The 23,675-nt window shown below is 43.8% G+C and overlaps 1 protein-coding gene and 1 pseudogene across 12 annotated transcripts in view; both read right to left on the reverse strand.

Annotated features, from left to right (window-relative positions):
• Positions 1-23,675, reverse strand: part of LOC310849389 (protocadherin beta-16 pseudogene) — a 227,134-nt pseudogene that overhangs the window by 72,574 nt on the left and 130,885 nt on the right. The window lies entirely within an intron of this gene.
• LOC310848848 (protocadherin alpha-C2-like) overlaps positions 12,780-23,675 on the reverse strand; it is a 198,538-nt gene continuing 187,642 nt past the window's right edge. For 8 of the 11 annotated variants that reach the window (XM_083748391.1, XM_083748393.1, XM_083748387.1 and 5 more), the window contains exon 4: positions 12,780-15,080. In XM_083748391.1, the coding sequence (XP_083604517.1) occupies positions 14,770-15,080 (311 nt within the window). In that variant the 3' untranslated portion in view covers positions 12,780-14,769. The remainder of the gene's footprint in view (positions 15,081-23,675) is intronic. The other 3 variants (XM_083748395.1, XM_083748386.1, XM_083748394.1) reach the window with 1 other exon arrangement.

Here is a 23,675-nt window from a genome sequence, read left to right on the forward strand (position 1 = left end):
TAATGTTCTGTTTACGTTTTTTATTTCATAATTCTTCCTGGGACTGGAAACCTGCTGGGAAGATTCATACACTCACATTCAACCAAGCATGTATAGAACCTTCTTCAGAGGATTCCCACTCAATGTCTGAAGGCCAGGAGCAGAGGCAGCAAGAGCAGGGGTGTAAGGGGGAAGGCCGACACTCCATGTGCTCAGTGCTATTTTTCTACAAAAAGAGGTGCTGGAAGTCACCATGAATGACTCCCTTGTTCTCATAAAAGCGGCAATGGTGCCTGCCTGAGAAGTGCTGGAACTCAGTTCTAGCGAGTTCTGGATGGAAAAAAACCCTGCTGCATGTAAGGTAAAGGACCCCTGGATGGTTAAGTCCAGTCAAACTTGACTAGGGGGGTGTAGCACTCACCTTGCTTTTCAGGCTGAGGAATCCGGTGTTGGTCCACAGACAGCTTTCTGGGTCATGTGGCCAGATGCCAGAGCACACAGAAAGGCTGTTTACCTTCCTGTCACAGCAGTACCTATTTATTTACTTGCCCTGGTATGCTTTTGAACCACTAGGTAGTCTAATAGAACAGCTCCTTTGGACATGTAGGAGGTCCCAGGATTAAATCCAGCATACAGATCCCACACTTGGATCAGGGCTGGACCCATGATCAGCTGCTACATGGACCAGCCAGCCATTTTGACCCATTTCTCCAAGCCACACAGTCAATTCTCCACCAGACCTACTGAGTAGCAGGCCTCCTCCATCTCAATACACTCTGGCAGCTGCACCCATCCCAATTGCGCTCCAGCCAGTGTGGTGTAGTGGTTAAGAGCGGTAGTCTCGTAATCTGGGGAACCGGGTTTACGTCTCCGCTTCTCCACATGCAGCTGCTGGGTGACCTTGGGCCAGTCACACATCTTTGAAGTCTCTCAGCCCCACTCACCTCACAGAGTGTTTGGTGTGGGGGAGGAAGGGAAAGGAGAATGTTAGCCGCTTTGAGACTCCTTAAAGGGAGTGAAAGGCGGGATATCAAATCCAAACTCTTCTTGTAAGGCCTGCCCCCTTGCAGCCCACAGAAACTAAGTGAGCAGGGGAAGGGAGGCAGCAGCACCCCTGCCTGTCCTCCTATGCTTTTCAGTCCCTTGCTGGGGCCAGTTGAAGCCTGAGCCTTGTAGGTGGGGAAAGGGATCTCTGTCTACCATTTCCAGCATCAAAGAAACAACAGAATTGGCAGTGACAAGGCCTTTATTGAACAGCATCCAGGATGGAGGAGATCCCAAAAGGGAAAGAGTGTGGGGGGGGGGGGCTGCCAGCCAGTCTCTCTAGCAGGGCTCCTGTGCCTTGGGTAGTGGCTTAGCAGACAGAAGGATAGCAGGAACAAGTGTCCCTTTATGGCACCAGCTCCACACTAGGAACACCTTCACCTCTTGCTTGACTCTCGGAGAACTTTCAAGGTACAGGAGCCTTCCTGGGCCAAGTAGTTTGTCAACCCCACGGCAGTGTAGTTGAGAGCATCTTGCTCACTGCTGGTGGTCCTGCACAGAATGGATCCTGTACCAGTTGGAGAGCTGCCTGTGGAGAGCAAGGCGAGACAAGTATTGAGCAATAGTCAGGGGCTGGTATGCATAATCTTTGAACCTGGATGCACAGTTTCAATTTGTGAGAAGTGAGAGAACATTAATCATAGGAAAATAGAATCATAGTTTGTACGGACTCTGAGGGTCATCTAGTCCCACCCCCTGCAATGCAGGAATCTCAGCCATAGCATCCATGCCAGATGACCATTCAACCTCTGCTTAAACATTTCCAGTAGAAATGGACCCACTACCATTTGAGGGAGTCCGTTCCACTGTCAAACTGCTCTTACCACTGGAAAGTTCTTCCCAATTTTTAGTCAGAATCTCCTTTCTTGTGACTTGAAGCCATTGGCTCAGGTCCTACCCTGTGGAGCAGGAAAAAGCAAGCTTGCTCCATCTTCCATGTGACAGCCTTTTAGATATTTGAAGATGGCTGTCCTGTCTCCCCTCTGCCTCCTCCTTTCTAGACTAATCAGGACTTTTCATGCTGTACATAAGGATGCAAATGATTATGCATCAGTTATGTTCATTTGATAAGAACCAGTAAGAGTAGGACTAGACCTTTTCATGGCAACTGTGTGTTCCAGAGGGCATTCAGAGAGGACTGGCAAGAGAGAAGGGAGAAAACCCCATGTTTGTGGGGGGGGGGGGTTGGGGGGGGGTTACTGCAAATTCCACCTGAAAGCTGCTCATCTTTGGTTTATTCCATGGCCTGGCCGTGGGAAAACATGAAACACTGACTGAGGGGGCCATTTCAAGAGATGAATTGGTGGGAAATGGAAGGATTACGGACCTGCCTTCCCACAGGAAGTGCCTCATTTTACCACAACAGCATTGTGATAGAAATGCATGGTTTCTGTATGTTGCATCCCCCTCATAAGTATCTTGCCTGCTCCTCAGAGTAGACTCACATATTCATATGGAACATCCCCTATACTTGATCAGAAGTGCATATTGTACTCCACCAGGCACACTCCAAACTAGCGAACTCCTGTTGCAGCTTTATGTGTGCAACCATTTGCTGTTCTAAGAGGTTGTGTAAAAGGTTTGGTGTGGCACAGAACCTAAGAAACTCACCTACCTAACAGGAAGTCCCCACTCTGTATCTTGCTTCTGCCATAAGGTCACTGGGTGGCTGACACAGGCAGATCCTTTATAAATGCTGATTGGATTTTTTAAATTGGGGCTTTTGTTTACTGAAATCTCATTCCGATTGTGCTCACCGAGCACTTCTGAAATCCGACAACACCAGCGCAGTTCTAAAATGCATCTCCAAACAAATGCTTATTAGAGGAGAACTATTACGGCAGACGGTAGATACAGAAAATCATCCAAGATAACACAAAGTAAAGAAATGAAAGATTGCAATGATGGCTAATCTAGCCACTTTATTTCACAACACTATTATCAGCTGCAGCAGTCATTTTAGAACACCCTAATATTTTGGAGGAAATTAAAAGGAGACATTGACTCCTATCTGTGCAAAACATCATAGTTCTGGGATCATAATAATGAAACTCTTGTCACTGTTCACAGCGTCTGTGGGGGCTTTCAGCTTGGCAGCACCATGGCAATCACTCAGTCTTGGGGGCCAATTTAGACATGACAGCAGCAGCAGCATCCTTTGAATCACGTTTCCTCTCACACACAGGTGAGGGGAGCTAAGCACTCCCTTTCCTCATCTCGCCACAGAGTCAGCCATCCCTGTTCTGGCCTAGTTTCTAAAAGCCTGTTGTCCTTCTGGCCTTGGTCTGCTTTCAGTACCGGAACTGAGCCAGGCAGAAGAAAAGTGACAAAGCTAATGGTTGCCAAGGAGGGAAGGCAGGGGACGATTCAGCTCCTCCTTATGGGACCCTTTTACTTGTTAAAATCAGATGCCCCAAGTGACTGGGGCAGAATTGCAGTGAATGCCAAGTTGGCTTCAAAGTTCTGTCCCAAAGCACATATAATGCAGGGGTTGAGCAGTTCATTTTAGAGCACAGTAGGTAAAGTAACAGTTTCCTTTACCCTTTGCCTTCCTCTCCATAGCTCTTCACCCAGGTAGTTTTCTCCCAGGAAAATCTCACCTCTGGTATCAGTTCCCAAATGAGAGAATTATTTTCTCAGTAGATCTAATTGCAGGAAAAGAAGTCCTAGGAATCCGCCCCCTGCTTTATATGTGCTTGGGGCAAACCTGCCTGCATTTCAAGAGACAGATCCTGTCATGTCTGCTCTGGCTCTGAAACTTAGATTCATGAATTGAAGTTATACTCACAAATTTGTGCTTGAGTACATATGCAATTTATTTTGCCTTCTCCCGGAGCATGCAATTTGGCTTGCTTGTTTGAATCACCTGCAGAGATTTACTGCCCTTCAGGACTAGTTCCAATTATAACCTCCCGTCCGCTCTTTATGTGAAAGGGACCTTTCAGCTGGCAAGAAGGAGCCACCTGTGCTCTGACAGAATGTAGACTGAGCTCATGGTGAATGCTAATTTAGCAATATTTATACAATATAAAGAAAACATATGAGGTGGGGGAAGGTGTCACATGCTTGAAGCTGATGCCCTGAGGAAGGTGGGATGACTCGCTGAAATGGATTGATAGAATAAAACACAAAAAGGATTTCAGAAGGCTATGCGGTGCCTGCTGTAAAACAAGGAGGGAGGTCAGCAGAGAGCTGTTTCTGAGGTCTTTATCATACAGACACCGGGTGGTCAGGACAGGGAGGGACCCTTATTCATTGAGATGGGCTACCAAATTAAGTGTGGGAAATGCCATCCTTTTAATACTGGAAAGGTTAATGTTTGCTTGAAGTATGTGCATGTGGTTACATGGTTTGCCTCTGATTCTGATGTTCATATAAAAGTTTGGATATGCGCATTCATTTGAGAAGGTTGTTTTCATTTTAACACTGATGAAAGGTTGTTGTGTGTGTTACAACCAGAGAGAAATCCTTCTTACCAAAGGGAAGCTTATAAATTCATGGAATAACTAAATGAAATAAACCTCTCCTCTTTTTTGCTTGTAATGTTACGATCATTTATACAAAACAATATGAGTAGGGGAGGTTCACACCACACATACACACAAACACTGGAACAATGCTTGAGGGCCGCAGCAACCGTGTCCCTCTGGCCAGTGGGTGAATTGGCTGTATGAATGGGAGGGCCTTGGGACACCTCATTGAAAGGTGCCCACTTCAATGTTAATAATAAAAAAAGAAACATGCCCACTCAAGAACTTCGATTTGTGGAACTGGCACTTTTACAAGTGCTGCATAATGTTCATTCTGCACTTGTAAAGAGTCAATCTTTTAGTGTGGCGGCTCTTGCACTCTGGAACTCCCTGCCCATTGACATTAGGTGGGCACCTTTGCTGTACTCTTTTCAGTGTCTTGGGAGGGTGGGGGCACCATTCGCAGGGACCCCTCCCCTCAGGGTCTGGTATGGCCCCGTTCACTCTCCTACTCTTCCTCTTTCTACCAGCACAGTGGTTTCCTGGGGAACAGCTGACTCTTGCCAGAGAGCTGAACTGATTGCTTGCAAAGGGCTTTTCTCCTCTCCTCCTTCCATAACCCAGTCTAGTTTTTGTTCCTCCCCCATTCCACCATTTCCTTTTCCCTCCCCTCCCCTCCCTCCAGGGTCCCCACCACCCACACATCCAACCATGGTGCCAGTGGGAGTTTACATTGCACTGCAAATAGCAACCGAGGAGCTGATTCTGATTGGGACCTCAGCAAGGAAGGCAATGGGTTAAATCCCCCTCTTCCCACAATTCCACTCCTCTTCCCACAGTGCCGACTGTTTATTTTAAAAATATTGTATGTCAGGACTAAAGACATGAAGAACCTTGTGTTTAGTTTGACCCACAGTTGACAGCCCATTGAGCTCTCAACAAAGCAACGTTGCCAATGCATAAAAGCTGAGGTTGAGTACAGAAGCATTGCAATGGGAGCAGTCCCCAAGAGCATTGCAGAACACTCTTCATCCTTTTCAGCAAGCCTTGCCTGAATGGAGGGTGCAACAGCTTCACCGCACGCTGCTCTGTTGCTATGGACCCTGTAAGGTGCAACAAAATAGTTTGCTGTGAATGTGTGTCAGATTAGAGACCAGGAGGTCGCAGACGGACTTGGGAACCCATTTGAGGGAAGTGCACTTTGATGCTGCAAGCATCAGCAATATTCAGTCACTGTAAACCAGTCGTGTCATGGAGATGCCTTTAACCTCTGCGTGCCTCAAGGAGGAGAGGATCCCCAGAGTTATACCTGGCCTTTAAATATCCAGCACCTGTCAGTTTAAATTAAGAGTTGTTTCTCTTCAGTGTCTAGCAGCTATTCTAATTCAAAGCCATTCTCTCTCTCTCTCTCTCTCTCTCTCTCTCTCTCTCTCAAAAAAAAAAAAAAAAAGAGGCTTAAAACAAGCAATTTCTCTTGCTATTGCAAAAAGAGAATTTTATTTTTTTTTAAGTTTGCAGGTTTAAGGTGAAGGAGGGAAGTTCTCTGCATGGCCAGGGGTGCACCCACAATGATCAGCAAAGACCCATCAGGGTTAACAGTATTACCCCCCCCCCCAGCTGCCCATTGCACAGCTCTTTTCCCGTTTCCCACCTCAATAAAGGCCTTTCGGGCAAACTACACCCTCCCATATCACACTGCTGCCCATATGAACAACCAACCGAACTCACACAGATATTTTGGTGCTCCTGCTTCAGAGACTGTCACAAAAAGATTCCTGCTTCCTGCTGCTTTGGCCTGCTGCTCACAAAGGCCAGGGAATAACAACACAAACTCAGAGGAGAGCTTGCAAATGCATGCATCTGATTGGGTGGGGAGGCTCTTCGTGGTCCTGCCCTGACGCTGAGGTCCTTTCAGTGCATTTCTGAGGGACTCCTGGTTGGGTAGAGTTTATTCCAAGGGAAGTAAAAAATGGAGGTCCTCTCCAAGCGACATCTATTGAAATGTAATTTCTTTCACCCCTGCAGCCAGCGGTGGGACACTGAGATGATTGTTATTGGCTGTGCTGTCCAGAGATGGTTGGCTGGCCCAGCAGATTGACAGAAACAACTCCAGAGTATCTCTTAATGTAAGGTATTGTGTTGGATATGAATGTAAGGAACAGAGAGGGAACTGGGTTTAGGGGAGTCTAGAGGGGGCAGTGCCCTACCTGCCCTAATGGACCAGCCTGCACCAGATAACAGCTACATAAAACTTTCCAAGATGTAATCAATATAATTGACCCAGTTAGAAAAGATACTCACCGAACTAAAGGCTGCTTGGTCAGGTGGTCTGCTCACATAGTTTCAACATGAGTACGCTGGATTTGGCTTCCTGGTCCCATGAATGATGATCGCACATGTGCTGAATGTCATGTAATGTTCTGAGACAGAGAAGGATTTCTAGGAAAAAGAACACTTGATTCATACATTATACTATTGAGTATGATGAGCTGACCAAATTCATACATCAAACCAGGAGATTATGAGAGTGTTGGTTGTGGCTTGCAGTAACTCCAACAGTTTTATTCTTTGCACTCCAGACATTATAGCACAGATTGATGGGGCAGTGGGGGACATGCAAGCTGACCTAACAACATTGGGGTGAGACATACCAGAGCATCGTGGGAGGAATCACAGAGGCGGCAGCAGTCAGCCCTCGAGGTAACAGACAGCCTGTGCCGAAGGCTGCAGCCCTAAGCACCTTTACTAGGAACTAGTGCCAAGCAATATCTGGGTGCAGTTTTGCACTTTCCACAGCAACAGAATAATGTGCAGAGCTATTCCATCGCATTCAGTAGTTTTGCTGTATCAAAAGTTTGTCCTGCAGTTTTTTCATTCATCACTTAAAATTTATCAAAGGAAAGAGAAATTTTCAGTGAAATTCTCATGGATGGTGCAGGGCTTATGACTCACCCATCTTGGACTGAGCTTTCCTTCAAGTGTAAGAAGGCAGAGAGCCTGTCGGCCATGAGCTACTCATTTTTACATGAAATCCTAACTTTTAAGGAAATCAATGCAAAAAGCATTTTCATGGTAAAAAAGAAGCACTTCTCTTAAAAATAAAATCTGTGGATGTACTGATTTCAGAAAGTGCTACCACCCTCAGCTTCACACTGTTCAAGGGAAAATGCCATGAAGCAAGTCCCCCGCAAGGGGCTTTTTTTTCATGTTAGGAAGCCAAGGCAGCCAGGGAGGCTGTGGAAAGCTGGAGATAGGTTAATGAGAAGAAAGAGACACACACCACCCTGCTCACCTTACAACTATGAAGGAAGCATAAAGATAAAGGGACCCCTGACCGTTAAGTCCAGTCGTGGACGACTCTGGGGTTGCGGCGCTCATCTCGCTCTATAGGCCGAGAGAGCCGGCGTTTGTCCACAGACAGCTTCCGGGTCCTGTGGCCAGCATGACTAAGCCGCTTCTGGCGAACCAGAGCAGTGCACAGAAACGCCGTTTACCTTCCCGTTTACCTATTTATCTACTTGCACTGGCGTGCTTTTGAACTGCTAGGTTGGCAGGAGCAGGGACCGAACAATGGGAGCTCATTCTGTCGCGGGGATTTGAACTGCCAACCTTCTGATTGGCAAGTCCTAGGCTCAGTGGTTTAGACCACAGCACCACCCGTGCCCCATTGAAGGAAATTCTAAATTGCCCTGTGTGTGTAGCTCTGCAATTCTTTTCCCTTGGAGAAATTCATGCATGATCCAGGGGGAAATAAGCTTGTGGGGGCCATGTGTGAAAAGGCTGTGAATGAAAATGAATAACTTACGTGTAGCTGCAAGTGCTGCATGACTGAGAGGGGGCAGCACAATTGTGGCTTGGCATCAAGGAGGGGAGGGATTAATGGATTCCTGTGAGGCAGCTCTACAACACTGCTCTGTGACATCTGGGTGGTGCTGGATTGTACCAAAACTCTGTTAAGAACTGGTGGCAACTGTCTTCCTCCTCTACTTTATAAATTTGACATTTGTAGTGAAAGATTAGTGCAGAATTAGCATAGCAGAGGTAAGAAGGCTGTATTGAAGGGTCATTGTTCTTACCATGTACACATCTGAGCTCTGCATAGAAATGTCGAGCATTTTATGACATTTTATGTCTGATTGTGAATGGTCTCTCTCTCTCTCTCTCTCTCTCTCTCTCTCTCTCTCTCCCCACATGCTTTATACATCTGATGAAGTAGTCTCAGGTCCAAGAAAGTTTAAACCATAATATACTTGTTAGCCTTCAGAGTTCCAGAACAACCAGAATCGTCCCATAATAGGGCTTCTACCAGTTAACCTCAAATGATTTTATGGAAAGTCTATAAAAACTATAAACTGGTGGCAACCCTGCAGAGATCTTGTAGCATTCATTATTTTGACATGAAGTTCCTGGTCAGTTCCATGTCAGTCAATACATAGCTAACTACGTCATTAATAGTAATCGAATTAGGAAGCCACATGACTCTGTGAAATACTCCCATAAAATGATAGCTGCAGCTGCTTCCATATTGATTTATTTTGTGTAACTTTTGTACAAATCAATCTGTAGAAAGACATGCATGAACACAGCACTGTATACAATGTGCTGTCTTTACTGCAGGTTTCTTGCCCATAGTAGAGTGTGTTCAGTTATCAAGTAGTACTTTTCTTTTCTTTGTAAGACAAAGCTTGTGTGAGTGCTGAAATCAGACTTATATTTGGCAGAATAGCAAACAATGAATGGGGCTATTCGGCCCAGTGGTCCATTAAGAAAACAATCTATACGAACAGTTTTGCTGCCTTCAGTTTGAAAGATTAATGCTTTCTTAGTGACTTGTGGAAATGGATCCATTCTCCAAAGAGCTTTGTAAGTAAATATAAGAACAACAAAACCAGATGGTGTGACTCTTTGCGGACTTTGTGTTGCGGACCACATGAGCAAAGGAGCAGATCAAACCACCTTATCCCACCTCTAAAAAATATTGGGTTTAGAGCAGCATTTGGGAAGCTGTGACCTTCCAAATGTTGCTGGAGTCCAATTCCCACCAGCCCCAGCCAGCATAGGCAAAGGCCAGGGATGATGGGTCTTGTAGTCCAAAAACATCTGGAAGGCCACAGGCCCCCAGTCTCTAATTTAGGATCATGAGGTGAATAATATTGCCAGGCTGGGCCTGGAATCCACCCAGTTGCTCTTTGAACTTCAGCCATATTCATAATCTTATCCACATCCTTTGGCAATGGGTTTTCAGAGTGTAGAAAATTATTTCACTTACATCTTAATATTTAGTTATTTCCTTAATAATCTTTTCATGTTGGGCGGGCGGGAAAAGTGGTGGAATGTGTTTCATCTGTGGCCATTCCTAGGGTTCATATTTCTCAAAGTAGACTTGCCAAAGGATAGATCCATATGCAGAGTACATATTTGATAACTGTAGTAGTGTTAGCACCAGCAAGATTTCAGATCATACTTGCACTGAAATCAGTCAGGCATGATAATAATCTGATTCTTTCCTTGTTTGTGTTACCTTCTTTCAAACTATTATAAAGCACACCATAATCTTTCAACACATGGGGCAGTAAGTGAAGAGATATTTATAATAATATTTAAGCAAGAATGTATATATAAAAAAGGCTTTGATTAAGTTATTTGGAAGACACATCGTTCAGTGAAAATGATTTGACTATTAATTTGACTCTTGGTACTCAAGTATCAGGTCTGTAAAAATGAATTTAAGTACAGTGGTACCTCAGGTTACATACGCTTCAGGTTACAGACTCTGCTAACCCAGAAATAGTACCTCAGGTTAAGAACTTTGCTTCAGGATGAGAACAGAAATCATGCAGTGGCAGTGCAGCGGCAGCGGGAGGCCCCATTAGCTAAAGTGGTACCTCAGGTTAAGAACAGTTTCAGGATAATGAAAGACCTCCAGAACAAATTAAGTTCTTAACCCGAGGTACCACTGTAATCACATTTCTAAAACTCAGCAGAATGCTTTTGTAGTTGCCTAATCTGCCCCAAATATGAATCAGGGTTTCATAATATTGCAATAGCATGACAACCATGCATTACAACATAGATTGTGGTTTGTTTGTTTATTTTCAAATTATTTTTTCCATTCTAAACATTGGAAATATGTCCAGTTGAGGTTCTTTACAAAAACATGCTAAAAAGTAAATGTGGCAGGCTGCTGTTTTCAACCTTCTATATTCAGCAGTACCAGTGGCTTCGAAAGGATTATTACAAATTAACTTGACTGATCAAAACTGTAACACTTCTTACAAACAGCAACTTTTTGAACTAAATGAACTGTCAGCAAACTTAAAATAATATAAATTCTGAATCCATTCAAAGACATCTCATTTGATCAAATATGGAGTGAGCATTAAAACTTTTAAGAACTCTTGTATCGTAGAATTGACATTCACAGGACACTCTGAGCTGGATCCCCCATGAACATATACCACGAAACTTCCTTAAGAACATTAACATTTTCTCTTTCAACTGCAGCTCCTCATACTTCGTAAGAGGTCATGTGGGAGATTCCTCTGATTTTCAAAAGCAACTTTTGGGGTAGCAGAGGACTGGCTGTGTCAAAGCTTCTCCCATATTCTTTGGATACACCCTCCAACATTTCATATATGAATATATATATATATATATATATTTGCTTTCGTAGATTTTCACGGGTACAGGAATGCAGGTTTTGGTGTCCTCGGGTGTCTTCCCGTGTAAAAGTTGGGGTGTCTAGGCGACGTTTCGACGAGGTCTCACTCGTCATCTTCAGGCTGGTGCTGGTGCTTTCGGCTTCTTGTTACTGGAACAGAGCGGGATCTCAATGTTTGAGTTCCTATAAATACTGTAGAGGGGGTGTGGTGTCTAGCCTCCAATGTTCTGGGCAGAGAGGAAGTTCCCAGGCTAGTGTGCCTTTTCTTCTTTTGTTCCTTAATTACTTGAGAGATACCTTGAGTGATTTCTTGAGTGATATCCTGAGTACCACTTAGGTGGGTCATTAGGTGTGGATTAGTTGCTAAAGTCTTTGTGTCTTGACCTCTTGAACTTTGTGAAGAGTTTTCCTGAGAAGATGGCTGTATTGCACTTAGTTGTGCTTTGGCTTGGCTTCGTGTTAAGCCAAAGCACAACTAAGTGCAATACAGCCATCTTCTCAGGAAAACTCTTCACAAAGTTCAAGAGGTCAAGACACAAAGACTTTAGCAACTAATCCACACCTAATGACCCACCTAAGTGGTACTCAGGATATCACTCAAGAAATCACTCAAGGTATCTCTCAAGTAATTAAGGAACAAAAGAAGAAAAGGCACACTAGCCTGGGAACTTCCTCTCTGCCCAGAACATTGGAGGCTAGACACCACACCCCCTCTACAGTATTTATAGGAACTCAAACATTGAGATCCCGCTCTGTTCCAGTAACAAGAAGCCGAAAGCACCAGCACCAGCCTGAAGATGACGAGTGAGACCTCGTCGAAACGTCGCCTAGACACCCCAACTTTTACACGGGAAGACACCCGAGGACACCAAAACCTGCATTCCTGTACCCGTGAAAATCTACGAAAGCAAATATATATATATATATATATATATATATATGACACACTATATATAAGACCGCTGTCTCCACACACACACTTTCCTGCTAATAGATGTTCCTTTTACAAAAATTAAATGTTTAATTTTATTATAGATCTGGTTAGAATTATAGGATGCTAGAATTTTGCAGTGGAACTGATTTTAGTGATTCTTGATTAGATGCAACACTAAACACGTTCAGCAACTTCTTTCTTTCTTTCTTTCTTTCTTTCTTTCTTTCTTTCTTTCTTTCTTTCTTTCTGGACTATTCTCATTGAAGTCTGTAAAAGATCGCAGACACAACTTCTCTAGAGAGCAGAAGCCAAAGCCTCAGTAATGGCAACTCTAACCCAGTTTTTGAAAAGGCATTCCCTTCCTCAGATCTCCTCACAAGGCAAATCAGAGTAAAAGAGATGAAAGGATTTACTAGGGAAATGAATTAAAATCAGGGGCCATCCTTGATATATAGGGACATTTGGAATGTAAGCTTTGGATCCCAGCTTTATTCTGTGGAGAAAAACATGATTATATCATTTTATATCACTCTTTCACACACCATAGGCTGTTTAAAACACACAATGGATTGAGACCACTAGAGATTCCAGTCCGTGTATCACTTGTGCCTTTATCTGTCAGGAGGCAAAAGTTCTTTACTTCATGACCACCCTCACCCCACTTCTGAAATAATATCCTGTGATTTACTAATTTCTTGATTTAAGAAAGATATTTTACTTGTGTTTCAATTCATACACAAAAACTGGTAACTAACAGTGCTTAAAAATATTAACACTACTTCACTTGTTCACAAACGTACAAAATAATAATAATAATAATAATAATAATAATGGATTTACATTCAACAGTAAAGCTTAATGTCCACGCTAGGTAATAGTTTCATTGACATTCACATACACAAGCACAGAATAAATATTTCAGGATACTTATAAGAGCATAGAGCATACATACAGTACTTGAATTTTACATAATGAGTGATAGTTGTAGGGTTGGAAATCATAAACTCAGAGAGAAATTAAACTATAGCCCAAGGAAGTCATGAGGGAGGTAATAACACCAAGACACTGCACAGAGCCAGCAGGTGAGTCGATCTGCTTAGTGTGAGAAAGGGTCTGCTTCAGCTTCCTCTGACAAAAAATTGTTTACAAATGTCGTGTATTCAAAGTGCAGAATAAGTAATGCAAAAAGAGAAAGAGAATATCTTGTATTTCTTAATGCATGCAAGAGGCAGTCTCCCCCCAAAACCAGTGACCTGACAGAATAAAGCTGTGATTGGCAGATATAATACAGATGTTTCAGGCAAATTTTTCTAAAGCACTTCAATAGCAGCAATTATATTTTCTAATGGCTGTAAATTTACTTCAGTCTGGGTTAAAGGAATCCTATTTCTTCCTCATTTACAGCTACTTTCCCTTTATAAATAGAGATATCAAATCACAAACAGCATAGATAAGATTTTCTTTTTTTGTCCTTACTTTTGCATATGTGTTATGGAAATACTCTGACCTTTTCAGAGACATTATGTGCAAAAGAATGTTAAATAGAGTGGAAACAAGGACATAAAGGAAACATCACAGTCAGTTACATTCCTGAGATGTCAGCCTTCCCTTCCCTTGTTAAACTCCGAGGACATGTCTGCACAGTGGTTTCAAAAGGCATTGGATGTTCCCCGGACGGACACCCAACTCCCTGCGGTTCATGCATGCCAAGGCCTGGGTAGCAGGACCAGTTCTGTCTACACAGCTGGATACAAAATGTGAACAAAGGAATCTCCACTCCTCAAGGTTCCTCTTCAGTTTGTTTGGTGGTTTGTTTGTTTGTTTGTTTGTTTGTTGTTGTTTTGAGAGAGAGGGGGTTCCCCATGCTCCCTGTTTATCGTGGGAGCACTGAGCCAGGAGTGTGGGCAGTTGCTGTGTAGACGTTCCCTGAGGGACATCCTTGCTAGGAGAACAAAAGGCCTTATTGTGGCAATACGGCCAATGGCTTGGAAGAAGATATACTTCATGGTATAGAGTTATCTGAGTGAGTCTTCCTTTTTTTGCTGGAGTGTGTATATAAAATATATAAAAGCTCCAGCATACTACACACTAGCTCTTGTAGATTATGAAAAATCTAACTGCAAATTTTAAGATAGTTCCCCAGGCCGCATAGCATTGCACATTAATTTCACAAGGAACTTCACTTGTTTGTGTTTTGGAACGCTTCTTGTGTCATATTAATCTGATCTTGCATCACCTAGCTGATAATCAGCACACAAAAGTTTCCAATCAGATACAGGGTGCACAATACCAAAAATGTTTAAGTCCCCCTCCCACCCCCCACCCCCCGTAAGTATCATCAGGACAGGATCACAGGAACCACAATGCAAAGAGTCCAACCTCGCACTGGCTGTATTGTGAAGAGTCTCCTTTTCAGCGTAGGAGAAAAGAAACTTGTGTCTGCTTTTTAGATTCTGAAAACAAGCCAGAGTGGAGAAAAAGAGTTAACACCAGGCTTAATAAAGCTTTCAAGACAAAACTGTTAAGCAATCTAGACAGACATTGTGAATTCCCTGTGGATTTCTGAAGTCTTGCACATACAGGAAATTGGCTAACAGTAGGAAGAAGTTGGGAGTTGCTACATAGGAGAGATCTTCCAAGATTACAAAAATTGGCTAAGTAGATTGTTCAGTATAAACCCCTCACTGGTCACTGTTGTCAGTAGTGCTGTTGCCCTTTTCTTTTTTCTCCTGAGCTTTGTTCCCCTTCTTCTTTTTCTTCTTTTTCTTGCTCTCCTCCTTCTTGCCAAAGGTTATGAAGTCACTTTTGTCAGTTTGGCTGTTGGGCGGATCCTGACGGATGGAGATGATTGCAGGAGATCCTGGGATAATGAATTTGTCTGGCAACTCACCGGGCCCAGGCTGCTTGGAGTTGCCAGGTCCATATTTAAAGGTCCAGCTGTTGCTGTTCACGCCAGCTCCCACTGGAGGGGACACCTCGCCAGCCTCTGGTTCTGTGGCGGGGGGGGGGGATAAAAGTGAACAATAAACCCTTAGTATTGCAATTAAAGTTCTGCAGATAGGGTACCATGCAACTGGGGTTTTCTCAAAGACCTGGCTCACAGGTAAAGCTAAGGCAAACCATGGTTTTGCACAAATGTGAGATCCTGAGAGATCCTGAGAGATCCTGAGAGATTCTGGAGGGGAACCACTTTGCTCTTCCTCTGGTCTGTGGCTGAGAGATACACCATGGTTTGGCTTAATACGTCATCCAAACTCAGCCCCATGGTTTGTCTTGCTCTGGACAAACCACAAGCTGTAACCACAGTTTGCTTTACAGTTCATGGTTTGTCTGAAGGAGCCAAATCACAAGCCTGGGTTGGGATAACACACCAAGGCAAATCATGGCTTAGCAGGACCAGAGAAGGAATAAAACGGCCCTGAGCTCCTCTCTGGGAGCCCGCATGCTCGTGTGTTCATCCTAAGCCATAGTTTTGTATTAGAATTATAAGTGAACTGGGACAAATAAAGGTAACAGCATACAGGTAAAAAGGTAAAGGTACCCCTGCCCGTACGGGCCAGTCTTGACAGACTCTGGGGTTGTGCGCCCATCTCACTTAAGAGGCCAGGGGCCAGCGCTGTCCGGAGACACTTCCGGGTCACGTGGCCAGCGTGACATCGCTGCTCTGGCGAGCCAGAGCCGCACACGGAAACGCCGTTTACCTTCCCGCTGGTAAGCGGTCCCTATTTATCTACTTGCACCCGGAGGTGCTTTCGAACTGCTAGGTTGGCAGGCGCTGGGACCGAGCAGCGGGAGCGCACCCCGCCGCAGGGATTCGAACCGCCGACCTTTCGATCGGCAAGTCCTAGGCGCTGAGGCTTTAACCCACAGCGCCACCTGCATACAGACTTCTCTGCAAATGGGGTCTGTCTTCTCTATTTAATTTAAATAAATATATTATGTTGCTTAGTGCTCTTTCAAAACACTGGAAAAAGAAAACCACAGGGCATTGAAATGTCAAGTCATTACAAGGGATGCATTGCAAGTTCAATATAATTTGGGGGTGACAATATTTCAGTGTATTAAATGGCTACAAATGTTTGAGGACCTATTCTTATCATACCACATCTTCACAACTGGAATATTGCATACAAATCATATATTAGCAGGACTCATAGGTATCCACTGAATTTCATATTGAATGCAAATTAAAACAAGCCTGATCCTGATCACACTCCCTCTCCCCAGGGCTGCTATTGACATAACCCACAAATCATAAAAAATTAGCTTATTAAATGCCCTCACCCCATTTCATGTATTTTGACCCTAAGGATTGAGTCCTAAATGTGTTAACTAGTGAATAAGCCCCACAGAACAGCAGTGCGACTTACTTCTGAGTAAACATGCATGGATACTTTAACTAATGGATAGGCTGGTTTTTCTGCATAGGTTGCAAGGAAATGAATTTGCTCAGATCACTGTGTCCAACTAGGAAACTGTAAGCCACAATTTTTTTCTGGAGTCTGGTGCAAGCAATTTTTTAAAAGTCTGCCAGATTAAAACTTTCATGGCTAGTGTAAATAAGTGTCTGAAACAGCAATTCACATATTTCTAGTTACAGATAGGTAGCCGTGTTGGTCTGCCATAGTCAAAACAAAAAAATTCCTTCCAGTAGCACCTTAAAGACCAACTAAGTCAGTTCTTGGTATGAGCTTTCGTGTGCATGGTATCTGAAGAAGTGTGCATGCGCACGAAAGCTCATACCAAGAACTGACTTAGTTGGTCTTTAAGGTGCTACTGGAAGGAATTTTTTTGTTTTGACTATGGCAGACCAACACGGCTACCTATCTGTAACTGGAACTATGGAAGGCACCACATTAAGCCGCATGAAATGGAAGTCCATCAACCTCACCAAGAAACTTGCACAGGTACAGACTGAGATCTTCTTTCTTACTAAATGCAAGAACCTGGACATTATACCCAAGGGTCTTAGAATTAAGAACCCTCTACAATCCACGTATCCCACTGAAGGTATCTGAAGAAGTGTGCATGCACACGAAAGCTCATACCAAGAACTGACTTAGTTGGACTTTAAGGTGCTACTGGAAGGAATTTTTTTGTTTTCACATATTTCTAATATTTAAAAATAATATTATTGCAGAGTTTCTATTTTATAAAATTTAATCTGCCCATCTTAACCAATGAATTATCTTTCTTTTGATGCCTTTATACTGCATCATCTAATGTTTTGGTTTTCTATGGCATTCTTCTGTAACGTCCAGCATCTGACTATTAAGGCTTGCTTTTTGTGATTCCAGTATTCCAGAAACGACTTCAGTGCACAAGACCCTTCCATATATCTTCAGTCTTTGTTTTAGCTTAATTAAATCTTTTCTGAGTGGAGATTGTGTGTCCTTCTCACTTCCATTATTCCCCTCACTGCCTTGGAATAATAAATTACACAGCTGAACTTTGTGTGCCTAATACAAATCATGATTCAACACTCCCTCCTGTTGTACAAAACGGAAACTTGTGTTCTGAATATTAAACATATATTTGTCCATAACCTCTGCAATTAGTCCCAACAACCCTGACCTATATACATAGCTTTTCTGTTTTCGTGTCTGAATGGGAAAGGGTGAGGTTGGAATGGGATACGAGAGGGCAGAGACAAAAGAGGGAAGCCATCAGTCACTAGGAGTCGTCCTTAGTGTTCGGCACTGTATGCAACAATGAATAAAACTCAGGAGAAATACTTTGCAATTGTTTCTCTCTGCACAATTGGCTCTCTGCCACCAGCACCCACTGGGTGGAGAGGATAGCTTTTCTATGTGACACAACAGCAATCTGAATATAAAGAAGAGTTCAGAAGTACCTAAATATCTTTTACTTGCAGACCAAAGTCCATTCTATAACCATGTTCTGGTATATCTGTATACAAGGCATTGATTCTATCCTTGTTTCCAGGTTTTCCTTCCAGGTTTTTTTGGGCGAGGGCATAACCAAGCCTCATATTAGGGGGCAGGCTTTTGTTGGGGGGTGCAGAGCCTCATATTTGTACTGATTTGTATTGATTTGGGGGGGCAGCTGCATCCTCCTGCCCTCCCTTGGCTACACCCATGGGGAGAAAAACAAGGATTTTAGCTTTGATCATATTCTTAACCATATCTCAGAACAGGGTGGTACCTCATTTTTCTAACAACGTTCATGTGACTTAACAGATGCCCAACATGGTGTGGTTTTTCTCATCTTAAAGATGAAGTAATTGAAAAAACTACAATGTCAAAATGCTGTCCTGAACAACCAGGTAGTAGTTCTCCTATAATCACTGTGACGTTATTTGAATATTTTGCAGGAAAATAATTTACAATAATTAGCATCCTTGTACTGAGGCTCCAAGACTTTGGCCACCCCATGAGAAGAGAAGACTCCCTGGAAAAGACCCTGATGTTGGGAAAGATGGAGGGCACAAGGAGAAGGGGACGACAGAGGATGAGATGGTGGGACAGTGTCCTCGAAGCTACCAGGATAAGTTTGACCAAACTGCAGGAGGCAGTGGAAGACAGGAGGGCCTGGCGTGCTCTGGTCCAGGGGGTCATGAAGAGGCGGACACGACTAAGCGACTAAACAACAACAACAACTTTTAACAATCTTTTTAAATTTACTGAAAAGCTGAACCAGCCCTTTCAGGACAACTTTGAGAGTATTCCTTTATAGAAAGCGACAGGTGCCTCCTTGTATTGAAATGAATAGGGAGGAACCCTCACATTTAGAAAGGCTCCATGTGGGTATTCAGAATTCTAATCTGGGCAGTTACCTGTAAAAGGCCTCAATATTCAGCAGTGACTGCTCCCCACAACAAATGGGGGGCGCCTTTTGCATGGTCGCACGCAGCACCCCCGGATCCCAGTGTGGCTCCCAGTAGTACGGGCTGGCTTCACCCTCCCCAGGCTGGATACCTGGAGGTCTCTGCCTGCCTCAGCCCATCTCCCAATCCAGCCTGGGGGGGCGTTGCCATGGGATCGGCCAGGTAGGGAGAGGGACCACCCTGCCTACACAACAGAAGGTGAACCTGCGAAGCATCAGTTGGCCCCAGAGCTTCTCCCACCCTGTCCTCCCTCAGTTAAGCCTTATTTTGCAGGTTAACCTCTTCTCCACAGGTACACGGGCACTGCTACATCATGGTTGCTGTTGAAGGCCCGGAAAGGAATTTTCCTGCATTGGCAGGTTTTGCCTTTCCAGTAGCAAAACGTCACAACTTCAGGCCTTAGGCAGAATCCTTTAGTCTATCTTCCTAAAATGGGGGGGGGGGGGTTAAGCAGTGACCCACACCCCCTTTGTGGCGGTGATCCCAGGGTTCCCGTTAGAGGGGTCTTGAGGGGAGGCATTGGCCATACGCCGAGAGGTTGTCATTGCTCTCGCCTGCGATGGCAGTGAAACGGGGCAGGCTCTCTAACCCTAACCCTAACCCTAACCCTGTCCACGCAATAGAGTTTATGTATCTGCCTGACAACATTCCCGTCCCTCTGCTGTGCTTTCCATCCCTTATGCCAGGCATGTCCAAAGTCCATTTTGGGGGCCTTATCAGGACCAATGTCCAGTTTAATCCGGTCCCTGTGACAGTTTATATCCTGGGGTAAAATCATAAAAAAAGCTCAACAACTTCAATAATCCTAAAAAAACTTTGGTCGGCCCTTTGGTCGGCCCTCAAGGCCCTTCACTTCATCAAATCTGGCCCTCTTTGAACAAAGTTTGGACACCACTGCCTTATGCAGATGCCCCTTATCACTTATACTGGCCCACTGCACACATCAGAAAGTGTGGAGGTTGTGGAAACTGCACTGTGTGGTCAGTGATCAGCAAGGAGGATTAGAGCAGAAGAGCTCACAGCCCCCAAACATTCTTCGTTCCCCTCCATGCTTGCCTCTCAGTGGGCAGCAGCTATCTATCCAAGCACCAGGGCAAACCAACCCATCTAACTCTCTCATATACCCCCAGGAATTCCTCCCTCTAATTTCCTTAGGACAGAATTATGTGGGGGTTTTTTTCCTGCATGCATGAATTTTGTCCTGGTTATAGGAGTCTCTTCTCCAAAGCACAAAATCTGTAAAACTATCCAGCTGGAGAAGACGAGTTTTGCTTGTAATCCATTTTAAATGAAGGAGAAGTAGAACAAAGCTGACAATACAGAGTGGCAGGTAAAAACAGGCTAGAATTGAGATGTCTCCGGCAGGCAAGATGGCTGCTCACTGAGCACAGAGCAGTGCAATTCAATCAGCAACTCAGTGTTCTGGCAGCGACACCAAAGAGAGTATTTTCTTTCTTCCTTTTTATGCATGCTCTCATATTCTCCACACAGCCCTAAAGCCACAATCTGTCATTTCACAGGAACAGGTGGGGCTCACTCTACATGATGAAAGCTATATTGTAAGCACCAGGCTTTGGCTCTGTCTCATGTCCTTCCAATGCTTTCTTTTAATAAATCTTTCTCGTGAACAGGCTCCCCTTTTCAAATGCAACCCCGCCCCCCTCCACACACACAACCCCCTGCAAGGAGAATCAGTACTGGCTGACAAGAGACATTTGCATTTGTGTGGCATGTTCTGCCCAGACAATATGCAGCCCCACCTCTTTTCATTCATCAATCCTCTCTTCCTCTTTAAGGATTTTGACATCTAGTGCATCTGAAAGGTCATTCAGATAAAAGCCTTAACCCAAACTACTGCCATTACATCTAAAAGAAATCTTGCTGGCTGCACTTTTTTTTTTAAGGCTGCATGCACACCATACATTTAAAGCACAGAACCTCACCCAAAGAATCCTGGGAACTATAGTTTACCCCTCACAGAGCTATAGTCCCCATCATCCTTAATAAACTATCATTCCTATGATTCTTTGGGGGAAGGCATGTGCATTAAATGTAATCCACACTATGAATAAATACCCTCTCTATATTTAGGACAGGCTCAATCATTTATCCTAAGGGTCAGTGTAAATTAACATTACTATTTAGTGATGAAATTCTTTAGAACACAGAGCGGGATGCAAGCTGGCAGGGAATTGCAGAGAGCGCCCCATTTCTTTGCTTTGCTTTTTGTTTGTGCTATGCAGGCTGTTGCTTTTCCCTCTGGCTGGCATGATGAATATTTCCTGCTACAGAGGAGTCCTACATTCTGCCGACTAATTCTGGAACAGCTCACGGAGAGCAAACACTATTTGCTTGCTGAGAGAAAACTGTGTGTGCAAGAGAGGGAGGGAGGGAGGGAAATATTCTGTCTCCAAATATTCTGAATGCACTGATTTTCCCTAAACCTATTTTGGATTAAAATAGCCATGCAATATTTTGTTGTTATAGTAGCCAAGAAAAATAATAATATTAGAACTGCCAGCAAAAGAAGATATAGAGGGTGAAAATCCACATTCTACCTTGTTAACTACTGTCTCTCAGAGTAAGCCTACTCGTAATTTTAAGCAGCGATCAAACACAAAAAAGGCAAAGCTTCATTTATGTTATTCACTCGATAGAGATGTGCAACAGGCAAAGTGAAACACAATTTCTCCTGTGAGCTACTCTGCTGCTCGCAAGTGATGCTTCATTTTTAATGCATTGGCTGTACACACCTATACATGCCTCTTCAGAAGTCTTTAGCATTCAATGGGATTTATTCCCAAATAAACATGTTCTACTATTGCAGCCTAAACTGAGAGGTGCAGCTGCTGAATGACTGTTCATCTTGAGTTTCATGCTCTCAACTGTTGACTGAATTGGGCAACAATTCTTATCATACTACTTGTATTAATTGTCCTACCAGTGCCAGCAAGGCTGTGATATCAACAACTGTTTTGTAAATTTGTCAGTGTTAGGTAATTCTCACTTTCTCTGTACTTTCTACATTGCATTTCACTTAGACCTTAGTGCTTCTAAATCCCTACGCACACTCCAATCCGTATTATATAGCTATAACAGAAGATAACACTTCGTGAAACTGACAATGTTTATGCCATAATGAAATAATTAGTCTTTAAATTGCCGAAACATTATAGGTTGCAACAGACTAACAGACTATGGCAAAACCTGTTATATAATCAGTGCAATAAGGTAAGTAAGAATTTGACTATTTCAATGCCATACAGTCACACCTCACGTTGCGTCCGCTTAAGGTTACGTGTTTTCGTGTTGCGTCCCATGGCAACCTGGAAGTACCAGAATGGGTTACTTCCGGGTTTTGCCACTTGTGCATGTGAAGAAGTGCTAAATTGCGCTTCATGCATGCACAGAAGCGCTAAATCGTGCCGCACACATGTGCAGACGCGGCACTTCGGCCTACGTCAGTTCCATGTTACGGACAGGCCTCCGGAACGGATCCTGTCCGTAACACGAAGTTCCAATGTATTATAGAATCATAGAATTGTAGAATTGGAAGGGATCCCAATGATCCTCTAGCCCAACCCCCTGCAATGCAGGAATCTCAACTGAAGCATCCATGACAGATGACCATTCAACCCTGTGGCTCCCCACTTGTCACTTAATCATAATTTATTAACCCACTAACATAGCTAAACAATGGAACTCTTTGCACAGCCCAGTTGCCACCTGCACTTGCTCCACGGTAGAGTACATGCTTTGCATGCAAAAGTTCCTCAGTTCATTCCCTGTTATCTCTGCAAGGCTTGGAAAAAAGCCTTGGGTCTGGAACCATAGAAAGGAGCCACTACTCCTAAGTAGGGAATACTAAACTAGATGGACCAGTCATTTGACTCTATCTATATAAGTCAGCTTCCCATGTTCCTAACCTTTGATCCTGCAACAGGAGAAACCACAGGCACTATTCCGTGGCACAGCCAGTGGGATAGCCTTTAAAAGATACTCCCTCTCCAAAAGGCCATGTTTCTGTCCTCCAGACTTTGGTATAAAAGAGGTTTTTCAGCCTACCAAGGATCTGACAATAACAGCCCCTTCACCATGGTAGTATAAAATTCTGGCTTGGGGCTTCTGGTCCTGCCAGCCTTAATGGAGACAGACCCCACGACAGCAGGGGATCATTGGCAAACAAAAAACAAGGATGACACAGGGGAAATCATACTTGCAATTACCCCCAGGTACGGGGGGAATAGTCTTCTCTCGCAGTTCATCTGGGTACCTGGCTCTCGCTCTGGCATGGAATGTGGGAGGCACAGAGGCATTGAGTGCAAAAGCACTTCGCCTGGTGAAAACCCTCTTAGGCCACCATTAAGAGGCAGAGGTTCTCCGTATAATTGGATCTTTAATTGGATTTACAGAACTGGCGCATGATGGGAAAGGGTTGCAAAAACATACTGCCAAATATACCAGCTACACGGATCAAAGGTTTGAATTGAGATAAGATTTTTTTTCGGAGTGAGAGTCGATTGGGAAGCCCATGGTTTATATATATTTATATATAAAGCTTCTTTTATATATTTATGATTTGGCAGCCCTCTCCAGAATATAAGATAAATAGATATTTACAAGTGAGGAAGGGACGTTGGAGTAATATTGATATTAACAAGCAAAAAATGGAAACTGTGTGTGATCTGAAATGAAGAAAGGAGGAGGAGGGGAAACTCAAGTATGACTGCGTTGGAAAGA

Source organism: Podarcis gaigeae, assembly GCF_964106915.1.
Source record: "Podarcis gaigeae genome assembly, chromosome: 7".
Lineage (NCBI taxonomy): Eukaryota > Metazoa > Chordata > Lepidosauria > Squamata > Lacertidae > Podarcis > Podarcis gaigeae.